The sequence below is a fragment of the Haemaphysalis longicornis genome, unplaced genomic scaffold (assembly GCF_048455015.1).
Source record: "Haemaphysalis longicornis isolate Haplotype H1 unplaced genomic scaffold, Haemaphysalis longicornis Haplotype H1 scaffold_12, whole genome shotgun sequence".
In the NCBI taxonomy this organism is placed as follows: Eukaryota; Metazoa; Arthropoda; class Arachnida; order Ixodida; family Ixodidae; genus Haemaphysalis; species Haemaphysalis longicornis.
Window position 1 is genome coordinate 116,986,484 of NW_027526225.1, and position 12,817 is coordinate 116,999,300.

At 48.6% G+C, this 12,817-nt stretch overlaps 1 protein-coding gene across 1 annotated transcript; it reads left to right on the forward strand.

Moving 5' to 3' along the window:
- The first annotated feature begins 3,316 nt into the window (after positions 1–3,316).
- On the forward strand, positions 3,317–10,747 carry LOC144161809 (uncharacterized). Its single transcript, XM_077692407.1, has 3 exons — positions 3,317–3,602; positions 6,169–6,344; positions 9,930–10,747. Exons 1-3 carry the CDS (start codon positions 3,317–3,319, stop codon positions 10,350–10,352), a joined length of 885 nt encoding a protein of 294 aa, XP_077548533.1. The 3' UTR covers positions 10,353–10,747.
- The last annotated feature ends 2,070 nt before the right edge of the window (positions 10,748–12,817 follow it).

Genomic DNA, 12,817 nt, shown 5'->3' on the forward strand with positions numbered 1-12,817 from the left:
TACACCTACCTTACGAGACGCGCTGTTTGGGGGTTGGGGGGGGGGGAGGGGGGGTAGCTGTTGCAGGTTCATTTAAAGCATATGGGCTCCCTGATGTGCCCAAAAATCTCGACACAGGGCAATTTTTATATTTTTCATCTCCATCAGGAAAAGGACTGCCGCGGCCGGGATGGAATCCGTGTCCAATGGGGCTTAAACAACACAACGTCTTAGCCACTGAGCCGCCGCGGGGTGTAACGGTGTGTGTTTTGGATATCTACAAAGCCTTGATATTTAGAGACTCGGGACATGGTTTCTTTAATGCTATACGCGGTTAAACGTTCACAAATGATACAAAGTTGGGTTATCTCTAAACTCGGCCGTTTATGCTTGTCTTAGCAAAAAGCCGCATTGGTTCTTGACTACTCGTGCGATGCGGAATATGACTGATTCTCGGCGAGGAGTTAAAACTTGGACGGTATTTTTAACTTGCGATTAACTATAATTGCAAATCTCTGTGTTTACGTAACTAGTAACCTATATATACTGCTCTTTAATTGCGTGGTTTGTTTGGTCATATATATGTATTCACTGTTCTTGTAGTCTCCCGTTTTCCGCAATTTCTAGCCCCGGAACAATAAAGTGTTTGTTTTCCTAAACTGCGGACTCGTATTCTTTTTCCACTAATGATCATGTCACACCGTACACGAACAAAAGTGGACTCGCGGTCACCGTATGTTCGTGCTAATAAATGCGAACGCGTTACGAGCTCTTGTATTTTAACGAGAGAGAGAAACATCTTTAATGAACAGGTGAGGTCAGCCAGGCGGGGCGCCCGACTTGCTACACCAAATGGGGGTGAAGGTGTGATGAAGATTAATGAAAACTCTCACTTACACATGAATACTCAAACACACAGACACACACAAAAAGCACACACACAATCAGGCGATATAGTTCATAGCTCACTGACAAGTCCAATGCTCCGGAGGAACGTTAGGAGCACTGTTGTTGCGCGACTTGTCATGCCGGTTGTAAGTCAGGGCCCAAGGAGGTGACTCGAAGAGATCTGGGCGGACGCGGGCAGGCCCAGAGAAAGCTTTGCCGTGGTACGCTCAAGTTCGTAGCGAGGACATGCGCAGAGAACGTGTTTCAGGTCCTCGCGAACTGTACAGGTAGGGCACAGAGGTGAGGAAACTCGACGTAGTTTAAAAAGGAAATGCTTAGTGTACGCCACATTCAGTCGTATTCGATGCAGGACAGCTTCATCTCGCTTGCACAGACCGCTTGGCATCCGAAATCGACACTCTGGGTCTATTGTGTGCAACGGATCGTAGGTATTATTTGGGTCGGTCCACAGCAATCGCTGAGAACTCTTGGCAAGCGATGACGCCAGAGTCGCTCCGTCTCGCCTTGTGAAAGGCACTGGCGTAATAATTGGGCCACTGCTGGGTGACCGTCAGATATGGTTATGAGTGTGTTCGACACTGCAGTCCTTTTCTCTTCACCGATTCGCTGCTTTCGGCCTACACGGCGCAGAAAGAAAGGAGGAGAGGAAGGAACAGAACTACAACTTTTACGCCGTGCACACTTCTACATAATCCTTTCCGCCCCCAAGATAGCTGGGGGGCGCCACCCTCCCAATACTGCTACCGCACTGGTAGCTGCTTTAGATTATGATGATGACCACGATGGTGATGATGATAGTCGTAGTTGAGTTTGGACGTACCCAAAAGAAGTATTGGCCAGGGCTAAGCGTGCAAGGATGCAGCCAGTATTTTTTTCTCTCTCACTCGTCTGACAGGCACCACGTCATTCTCACCGTCAACTCTCCAAAGCGGAAGAGTTACTGCTCCACAGACTACGAACCAATACCTTCCCTCACCGCGTCCGCCTCGTTCGTATGTTACCTTCCCAATCTCCTGCTGCACGCAAGTTCTGTTCTCGACCCCCGGTACTTACCTTATCATAGATAGGGTGTAAGAACAACCCCAGCCTTCCCCTTCCCCCCCTCCCTTTTGCACCCATGAGCTGTGGGAGAGGCTGGTGACCGGCAGCCATCTGGACGCCTCCAGAGCGAGTGCTGCCCGCTCATCTCATGGATTCCCGGGGTATGGAACCACTTCTAACAGCGCAATAAACTACAACTACTTATTGGAAATAATAAAAGGGACGCTAAGCAGACGAAGTAGAAACATACACCACATACAGGTGTGTTTCTACTTTGTCTTTGTCTGCTTAGCACCCCTTTTTATTCTTTCCAACAAGCATGACCCAACTAGCTCAACAAGTTTTGTTAAATACAACTACTTATTAGCAGCGGCGCTGTTTAAGCTTTCTCCTGTCCTAGCAGTTAGTCAACAGAAAACTGGGCTCGGCGAAGTGGAGAGGGGGAAAATGCGAGGCCAAGAAGCGTGAGAAAAAGTGGCGAGGAGCCGACGAGCAGGTGTGGGGAGTGCGCGGCTCAAGTAACAAACGCTTATTCCCGTGGTCGGAATCGAAGCTGGGTCCCTCGCGTTACGAAACCGGCGTCTACCCGACTGCGCTATGATTGCATTCGGGGCGCACAGCATTTCCTTTCGGTTCGATGCGTGGACGTTGGCTGCGGACTTTGGCCGAGTTGAAGCGGATTTTGGCAGTTTGGATTTTGGACTTTAGGAGGCTGGATTGTAGACTTTCATTTAACTAGGTTTGCCCGGAGAAAGCGTCGATTTTTAACCATCTTTCTTACCAGCAAGGGGCGGACCTAATAAAAGTCAGGTTAAAGTTAGTGAAGACCACCAGATCCGCTGTTTCCTGAATCTTCGCATTCAGTTGCGAATTTTTTTAGCGCGAAAGTGTTTTATTCCGGGATTCACGAAGATTTCACTTACGTCATATCCGTCACGGAAGTGGCGCCAGTAAAACGAAGCAAGCGGCCTGTAAAGGGTGCACAGGGTCTTCTTGCGAGGAAGCAACCTTTAGCACTAAATAGTACGTTATATTTAGGGTTGTTCATTTTCGGGTTTTCTATTTTAACACAAAAGTGTATTACGCCGGGATACATCAAGATGTACCTGACGTCATATCCGTCACGGAAATGACGCCAGTACACTTTTGCTGGAGCGACCCGTCAGCAGGACGTCGCTCGCCAAGCACACTCACAGGACAGCCGCCAACCCGCAAATCACGCTCAGCTGCAGGTTTCGCTGCACATTTCACTTTAGTGTTTTACCGATTCACACGAAAGAGGAATGAACCACAGTTTATTTCGTTAAACATTCCATCCGCGTTCGGCCAATCTCTCCATGAGGTGCGTGTCATGCGTGGAATGCTCGCAACAGCGCTGGTAGAACCGATGGCGCAGGGCCGATGGTGGCACCTGGAAAGCCTGGCCTCCCGGCGGGCCCTGCTCCTCGCCGTCCTCCTCTGGGCTTCACCGGCGGCAGCAGTAGAGGCGTCACCGAAGGCTACAGGGCTTTTCAAGAGCCTCTGCGCCGCCCTCGGCAACCCCGAGGTTTGCCGCGAGCGGGTCAGACGCGCGGCTTGGGCGTCCTCGTCGGCGGGGCCCTTCCAACCTGTCGCGGACGCGCCCACCAGGCAAATGGATGCACCCTGGAACCCTAACCGTGTCGTCGTCAAGGGTGCGTTCTCTCCGTGTTAAATGTTAGCGCCTTTGTGCGCACAGCTAACATCGCTTTGTGGTGCCGACGTGTCAATATTACCCTCTGGCTGAGTCTAATCTCCCGGCAGCCGGGAGAATTACCCCCGTGAAATTCTCACGGCAGTTTTTTAAAAGGTGGCTGGCCTAAAATTCACTGAATAATATTAGCTCCCAACGTAACCTAACATAACCTAACCTCACCGAACCTAATGTAACCTAACCTAACGTATCATAACCCACCCAAATCTAGCCCAACTGCAACAAACCCAACCTTACCCAGCCGAACACACAGAACACAGCCTATATTAAACCTAATCCAACCCATTCTAGATGCCGTGTGCGTCGACCTCTTTATATAGTAATAACCAGAATAAAAAAAAAAGCAAAATCGTGATTAGCGAAAACTTCAAAAATTCCGGAAGCTTTGAAAAAAAAAAAAAAAAAAAGGACACCTCATTAATGCCGGACTCAAACCTGGACCTTCGTGGTAAAAAGCAAGTATACCTATACCACAGCGCCACAGGAACAGCTGTAGGGTCGAGATTTTAGGGAATATTTGTTCCTGAGAATATTCGAGTGGCGTGTTTAGCCATGGCTAAACGGAATTCGCCTGTGCTTGCAAGCACAGGCGACTTCTTTAAAAAATGTCGGATGGTAATTCTGACGGTTGCCGTGATAATAGACACTACCTTACTCTACACTGTCCGTACTCTTTCCTGCGGGTTTGGAGCCTGATGGAGGTTGCGCGTGGGAAGGAGGTGGTGAGGGACGAAGAGTCCACCATCCTCACACATTCTTATGCATTTTCCATCTGTGACATTCCCAGCTCGTACCAGTTCCGCCTCCACAGACCCTTTAAACCTCCTAAGGGGTAGGGGAAAAAAGGAGGATTACATTTCAATGACTTTGCAAGATCTGCAAACTGTCAAGGAGGTTATATTTAGAACCGTGCTGTGCGTTGGGGTCTTACTGGTGGAAAATAGGCAACCAAAGCTTGTGTTGCCCATTTTATTCTCCATGCGCAGTGAAAGGCAGTTAAAGCTTCTTTTATCCCTTTCACGATAAGGTATCATCAGTGTTTGGATTCAAGCGAAAATGCCCAAATCTGAGCGCATCGTTATCATAATCAACTTGCGGATGGTTCGGGATAACCTAGGGATTGTGGGGAACATTGGTCCCTCTAGCAGAGGAAATGTAAACTGTTGTCTAGCAGAATAAGAGGCAAAGTACTCATGGTGCATCTCTTTAAGAGGGACATCTGCGGGTCACCCACTTCTCGTATTGATCTGCAGTCATTGTAGGATTGTGGGTGTGCCTGTGAATGCCCAGGAACGCACCAATCGCCTGCCATCATTCCATGCGCTCACCAACTTGATGAAAAGAAGAATCCACCCCGAAGTGTTGGAAGAGCGCAAGCCCCTTTATATAGCTGGCGTGACCGTAACAGGCGCTCCCTGTAAAGGGTGCACTGCCTCATAAAGACGAATATCGCGGGGAAGCAAGCACTAGAGCGAAACCTTCTGAGCGTTTTGTCATCGAAATCCTGCATCCTGTCTACAGAAATTTCACGTGACCTTCGAAATCATTAACCATGCTGAGCCCAGCTGAGCTTGCCGCTAATTTCCGGTTCCCGTAGCAAGTTTAAAAATGGCGCGCACTACTTAGGGTAGTCATCATCGTCGTCATCATCGTAGGTGAAGAAGACCGGGAAAATCGCCGCACTCCGAGACCTTATTTTAAGAAGTCTAATTTCCCGCGTTCGGAAAAACGCCTTAATTCCGCTTACTATAGTATGCAGCCCCAAAGCTGTGAGAAGTGCTAATGTTTATTGATAGGCTAGGAATCGTCCTCTTCAGTGATTCGGCAAGAATAGGAAAGGGGTGTGAAAGGCTTCATTAATTTTGTGCCTAGAGACGACTTAGATGTTTATAGATGTATAGAAGAAGGGGAAGGACGGTAACTCGACAGAGAGACGAAATAAGGAAATTCGGAGGCAAAGAATGGACTCAAGACATGCAGGACAGGAGCGGTTGGAAGTCGATGGGAGGGGCCTTCGTCCTGCACTGGACCTAGTGGGCTGTTGTTGACTACGGTGACCAATTCTGAAAGCAATAAGGGGTTCATTCGTCAAGAAAAGCACCGTCCTATAGAAGCGCGGATAACAAATCCCGATTGGATGCGACGCGTTACATAGCACGTCGCGTTCCGTAGCTTCGACACACTCAACGGGTGCCGCCTTCAGTGCACTGGGTTGGCAGGGCACCGGTGCGCTGCCCCACTGCGCAAGCGCGGAAAATCACGCGTACTATTTGTACTCCGCTGCACTATCGTTCATTCTGTCCCGTTTGGCGTTCGCTCCTAGCGCTTGTTGACGTATTCGATGGCCACCGTTTACTCCGGCCGCCGACGCATTTTCTCATAATGAGGCATGTACGGCTTTTGACCTTTTTGACGCTGCTTTGAATATGTAGGTTGATCATCTAGCGTATACAGCGCAGGGAAGCGGTTTACAGGGTGAAGAGAAATAGCCACGTGTTCTTGCGCAGGACAGAGCGGGGGGTCTACCGAACGACCAAGTTCAGCGCGCAGCGCCGACCCGACTGAGTGGTCGTCGTTCGATTCCCCGAAGCCCTCACTGGAAATCGACTTCAACAACGCCACCTACTCGGTGGACGACCCGACGCTGCCCTGGAGGATCATCGAGTACTTCGCCAATCTTCAGGTGTGCGAGGCTCCCCGGAAAACTTACAGCGTGCTCAGAGGCCACGTGGCTTATTTAAATCGAAAGCTTTCTTAGTACGACCGATGGCATCCTGTAAAAAGAAATTCTGCAGAAATTCAGAGAATTATCTTTTAATGCGTAGCATTCTTATGCCGCTTGTCTTGAGTGTGAGTTTTTACAGTCAAATTTCTTGGTTTTTCCAAGTCGTGTCCGGCAAATTATTTCTATTTACGCTATTATAACGATTCGAAGTGGAACTTTCTGGAAATCTGCATCGTTGTGGAAATGCAGGGCGTTACACGATTCGTGATTTTCTGTTTTTCTTTTCAAATTGTTATTTCTAGTTTTTCAAAATTCCTTGCGGCCAGTTATCTCCAATTACACTATTATAACGATTACAGGTGTAACTTCCGCGATATCCGCATTGGAAATGCAGGGCGTTGCACGGTCCTGGCTGTGGGAGTATTCGGCAAAGAATGCTACGCATTAAAACTAATGCACTTACCAATAGACCGGTTGATCGACCGAAAAGCTCTGATAAGATCTGTGTACTCACGGCGCAAACGGGATACCTGGTTTCCGTTGTGTCAAAATGGTTACTCGAAAATCCCGAAAAAGGAACGGTTCTAGATAAGACAATACACGCATCCATCATGAAGAAGGAGTACGATAGTACACCTTTATCTCATGAACCACGTATCGGTATACATTTAGATCGTCCGTAGATGCGTTTACTTAGTGCGCGAAAAATCGTCGCATGGGTTCGTTCTTCGTTTGCGATTTCGGTTTCTGAAGGTCTGACGATCGACTGGACGCACTTCCAGCGAAGGTTGGACGCACTTTTAGCTTTATCGCTTCTCTCAACTTTCTTTAGGAAGGGATCGTAAAGTTTTCTAACTCTGCGAGGGCTTTCGACGCAGTTATCTTTTTTATTTTTCGCTCAGACGCATCATTTCAAGAATCCCATGCTGGAAGCACGTCCGAACTGCTTCAGAACGCGGTATTTTGTCCAGGAGATTGGGAGGGTCATAGAGCAAGCTGGCGTAAACATGGAACAGTCCACAAGGCAAGGGACGCAGACAGCTTTGAAGGAGAACCTGATCGAGGTGAAAAAGAGTAAGGGTGACTTGCTAGGCTGGTTATCATGGTCCCAACACAGTCGCTGTTGGTTTTATCCGCTTGGCGGTTTCAGATAGGTTTAAATTAGCTGGACAGGGGAAACTCGTGTTGTTCGCTGCACACGCCCTAACTGGTTGATTGGACACGGGAATAACAACAGCAGGAGCTGTGCCGTGCATTTCGGAACAGGCTCGCTGGAGATGCAGCTGTCGTGTGCTTTCTGCGCGTGAGCTTCCTCTCGTCGGTTCAAACCGAAATAAATGGACATTCGCTCGAAACGATTTAATATTTTAGATTCTGTACATCGTCTGACTAGCTAACGAGCACTGCGTCTATAGAAGACTAAACGCTAAGCCGTAGAACGGCTATCCAGGCTGCCAAAAGAACCAATATTGGGGCCGGTGTAGGTTATTAACTGGCCTTAATAGGAGTTGTGACCTTCATTTAGGCCTCAAAAATGAGTCGGCTACTTGTCGTACTTCTCGACTGCGACCCGCCGCGGTGGCTCAGTGCCTAAGGCGTTGTGCTACTGAGCACGAGGACGCGGGTTCGGTTCCCGGCAGCGGATGCTTTTCTGATGGAGGCGAAAAGCAAAAACGCCCGTGTGTACCACATTTCGGCGCACGTTAAAGATCCACGGGTGGTCAAAATTAATCCGGAGCCCTCCACTACGGCACGCCTCATCGCCTGATGCGTCGGCGCGTTAAACCCCACAATCAATCAATCAATCAATTCTCGACGGCGACTCCAGAATAGCGTGGAAACAAAACAAGCTGGAATAGGGTACAGTACGCGCCCCCTATGCTGGTGGATTCGGGAACACGTGCGCTTCTTTTAACGAATCTTTACTGGTGGGCTAGTTGGTATTTTGAAATTCTTAACGCACAGCGCAGAGGAAAAGCGCACAAAGAAAGTAAGATGACAGAGCTCTGTCTCCGTGTCCTATCTCTGTGTGCTGTTCTATTGCACTGTGCCTGAGGAATTTTTCTCTTAACCTCTTATAACCAGTTGTCGCAATTTCACATCACACCATTGTAAGCCGCGCCACCATGAAGAAAGAATCGGTAGCGGCAACTCCTGGGCTCAGATGGAATCTACACATTGATAGCAACATATGGAACGAGTGGCAACATATATCTCACTTTCAGTAAAGTTCTGACTGCTCCCATTTCTCTGGTTTATGCCAATGATCACCGTTCCTCGGTGGCCGTCAATTTACACCCGTATTATGTAAGTATTTTGATTGCAATAAAAATATATCCACATTAAGTACTTAGTTGAAACACACGGAGTTGCCGTAAATAATTTGTTTCTGAATAAATCTACCACGTACGGGTCTATTGTGACCTCTTGTTTTGTTTTTGTGTCATAGCCGTAAATTCCTTCCAAAAACCCGGGCAAGTGTAAATTTTTTTGTGCAGCTTCTTTTAAGCAGACTAGCAAAAGCGATTGCAAAAATATTTTTTTCGAGCCCCACAGAAAATTCAATAGAAGAGGTTAAAAGGAGTACTGACACGAAATTTTCGTGTATCGTTTTTTCGCTGCTATGGGTGCCTATTAGCCCACTAATCATAGAACGGCTAATTAGATGGTCGATCGTAGTGTAAAGAATAATTTACGGTGTCGTTTATTCGTGTCAGCAGTTTTGGTTTTCACAAAACGAACGCCGAGCGGCCGCCATGACAGGAGGTAGCACGTGACGTCACCATTCTTGTCGCTCCGCTTCCGGTCTGGGTGCACCCGGACCGGCTGAGGTCTTCACCATCCCCACGCGCCCGGGCGTGACCTCCGTCCCAAAACTATGACGTGATAAACACGGCGTAGCAGCGCGCACCAACCGCAGCCGGCGGGTCGTCCACGTCACGGGAGTCCCGACGTCGGCAGTTTGGGGCAAGGAGCAGATGATGTCATGCTGGCCTGCTCTTGGCTCTCTCGTGCGGGCAAAGATTAAAATGCATTTAAAATATGTTATACGGAATGGTTACTGTTGAAACTTGCTGGGAGATATTTCCTGATAAAAAGAAAGCATTTTACAAAGTTATCTTAGCTTTGAAATTTCGTGTAACTACTACTTTAACCGCTTAATGGTCGTCTTTGGTACTCGCAGAGACGGTGGTGCTGCTGTCGTTCGACAAGAACACGCCGTGGATTTTCAAAGAAGAAACTTTTAGTAGCGCACTCAGCTCCATTTCATCCACGAAATACGTTTTTTTACCAAAAATACAAAAAGAGTGATGAAAGCGGTGAAATTTTGCGCTAAATTGTACAGACAGGAGTGCCGTAATAAAGGCCATCTCTCTCTCTCTCTCTCTCTCCCTCTCTCCCCTCCCCCTCCCCCTCCCCCTCCCTCCATCTCTCTCTCTCTCTCTCTCTCTCTCTCTCTCTCTCTCTCTCTCTCTCTCTCTCTCTCTCTCTCTCTCTCTCTCTCTCTATCAGACTGCGAGGCTCTTTTTGTTGTCTGTGCAGGTGGAAGTGTCCTACGTGGAGAACGTGGAGAAGCGGAAGGCATACTCGGAGTACCTGTTCCGCAGAATGAACGCCTACCTGTACTCCGTGGGCGGGCCGACGGCCACGATCGACCTGGCGCCGCGAGGTTTCTTCACGCCCGAGAAGTTCGTGAACGTGGTGAACGGCCTGTCCATATTCCTCGTGCTCGTCATGACTATCATGCTCGCTTGGTTCGTCTGGTTCCTCACCTGCTCGTACTGCAAGGGCCAGTGGCAGTCGCCTTCCCACTCCAGCGACGCCAGCGGCCCCTTGGAGAGCTCCGAAGCGCGATGCATTCGCCAGAACAGCGCGAATTTGAACAGAAGCCGTTCTCCAGAGTGGTCGAACAAGCGCAGTCGCTTCGGCACGATGCGGTCGCGTTCGTGTGACGACCACCGTTAGGGCCCTAAAGCGCATCCGCAAGAACGTGTTGCTCTTGCGTCACTCCAGTGCTGCACTGGTGCCACTCTGGTGTTGCCCTGTTGCCACTCCAGTGCAGCTCTAGTATAAATCTTGTGTTTCCCTAGAGCCACTTTCGTGGTGCCCTATGAGTGCCCGTTTCTCCTGTTGTTAGGGTTGTCGGGAGCATTTGTGATGAAAGTAACGGAGGCGATCTGGCGCCCTATTTTCCCAACTTCGTAGTGTAATAGCATATTGGAAAATTTCAGTGTTCAGAGTACGCCGTAGTTGACTAATTACATAAATATGCGTACTGTTTCGGCCTATAACGTCTCAGTGAACGTTTATTATATAGAGGCTGTGCCAAAAGTAAGCGAAGTAGATGATTTATTTGTCACCGTCAACAAAGTTATTAATCAGACCCTGCGCTTGAAAATTAAGAGCCGTGTTTCCTGTATATATCGGCGTAAGAAAAAAAGATAACGTTCCGCTGCCGCGTAAGCGCAGTCTGGGGTATTTGCGTAAAATAAACTGTGCAAAGAATAAAAAATAGACTGTTTTAGAATTGTGCAAAACTGATGTTTTTTATTTTCTTCTTGGATAGATGTGTGGGTTTGCAGAATTATTGCGGAAAATGTGGATTGACGATATGTCTTCTGCAAAGAAAGTGACACTAAGCCGTGGTGTTGTGTGTAATTAGCTCGTTTGGAGCGTGAATGCCCCCGCGTTTTTCCAACGAGGGCGCATTCAGCTTCGTGGGCGTTAGTATTCCTGTCAGAGGGCGGAATGATATCTTTTGCGTAGAAACAGAAGAATTTACGCCACATGATGTTGTGGCCACAGATACGTTTATTTGTTGTAAAGTGGTCGCTTGATCTTGGTTGGTCCTCTTTTTTCTTCCTACTTGATTTAACGTCAGTATTCCTAGCAGAATTTTCATGATCGTCCTTGTTCTTCGAGAGCTTCGTTAGGACCAATCGCCGGTAATAATATTTTACAGATTCGCTTTCTGGTGGTGTGGCGCTCCCCCTCTCCTGCTTCTCCCATTCCTCCCTGTTTAAACTTATACCATCCTACTGAAGGTCTGGGTACTAGGGCGCGGCCGTATTTTAAGGCGAAGCTCTGTATGGCTAGGCGAAACAAAAATCCCGTGGTCCTGTGCACGCAGGAATCCCCACGCGCATGCGTGAAAAATCCAGATTGCAGAGGAGTTATGAGGAGGAGGGAGCGATGAGGAGTTTCTCTTGCAACAGAGCGCGTGCGCGGCGAGCTGCTGTGTGAAGCATAGCTGAGGCAATAGCAGAGAAAAGGGGCTGCGGCAGTGTGAGAGGAGCAGCGTAAACGTGACAACGGAAAACACCGGATGCACGTTGCTTCGAAATGGGTTGGACACGCGTCGTTCGAACTCCCCACGAGCAGGCAGCTTAGGATCATGGCACTCAATAGAATAACGCGCGAAATGACATCACACATGTCACGTGGTGTCGCTGGGAAGCGAAGCTGCACCCGGCGACGTATTAAGGCTCGTCACGAACGTTCTACTGTCCATCGCCCTTGCTCAGAACCATCCTTTGGCGCTGCTTCTTCCCTTTGCCGGTGGCATATTAGGTGCGGAGTACCTTAGGACAGCACACTGTCCTTCTGCGTCCGTGCGCATAGCATTTACAATCACAAAAATCACACAAGCACCGGCAGGATTCGAGCCTGTGTCTGCAAGACTAGAGAGAGTTAGTGTCAGTCGTCTTACCCATTGGGCTACGACTGTGAGTTAGCACCCAAGAGTCAAACGGCTTACTCCCTCGCCTGTAACGGGGCGGAGTACCTTAGGACCTCCCAACGTCCGTCCGCGTTCATCCGTGCGCACACCACCATCAAGCGAAAATCAAGCGAAATTTGATTTGAGCCGTGAGTTGCAGTTTCATTTAGGGAATAATCAAGGTGCAACTCACGGCTCAAATCAAATCACGGTCGGGGCGCAAATCAGATGTCACTCGGGCGCAACTTGGATGTCATTTCGAGTACCCGTACTCCGCACCCTCGCCACCATCCACAAAGTGGATATGCTGCCATTTTTTGACAAACCTGGCCGCCTAGACGCACCACACAGTAGCATTTTTTAGCGTCGTACTGGAGCAGTAGAACAACTAATAATAGAACTAATAGTAGAACGTGTTGGTAGCCTAAACCTACCTCGCAGATACCAAACTATCCTTGTTTTTGACAATAATGCGTAGAATTGACCAAAGAGAACATGTTAAAAAATTGTCTGGTTTTAGAAGAAAAAAAGCCACTGGGTTCGAACCCAGGCCGTTGGCTTGTTTCTCGTTTATTCTACTTTCGAGACGTTCAACATCCGTTTTTGAAAGCTGTACTGCGAACACGTCTTGCACATTTTCTCCCTGATATTGTGTTGTCTTCGCTGTCTGTGGAAGCAGTCTGAAGTCCTCGAGGTTTCCTCAACAAAGTGA

Coding starts and splice junctions, on each gene's coding strand:
- LOC144161809 (XM_077692407.1), top strand. CDS start 3,317: ATGGCGCAGGGCCGATGGTGGCACCTGGAAAGCCTGGCCTCCCGGCGG. Junction 3,603..6,168: donor TAACCGTGTCGTCGTCAAGG/GTGCGTTCTCTC, acceptor GTTCTTGCGCAG/GACAGAGCGGGGGGTCTACC. Junction 6,345..9,929: donor AGTACTTCGCCAATCTTCAG/GTGTGCGAGGCT, acceptor TTGTCTGTGCAG/GTGGAAGTGTCCTACGTGGA.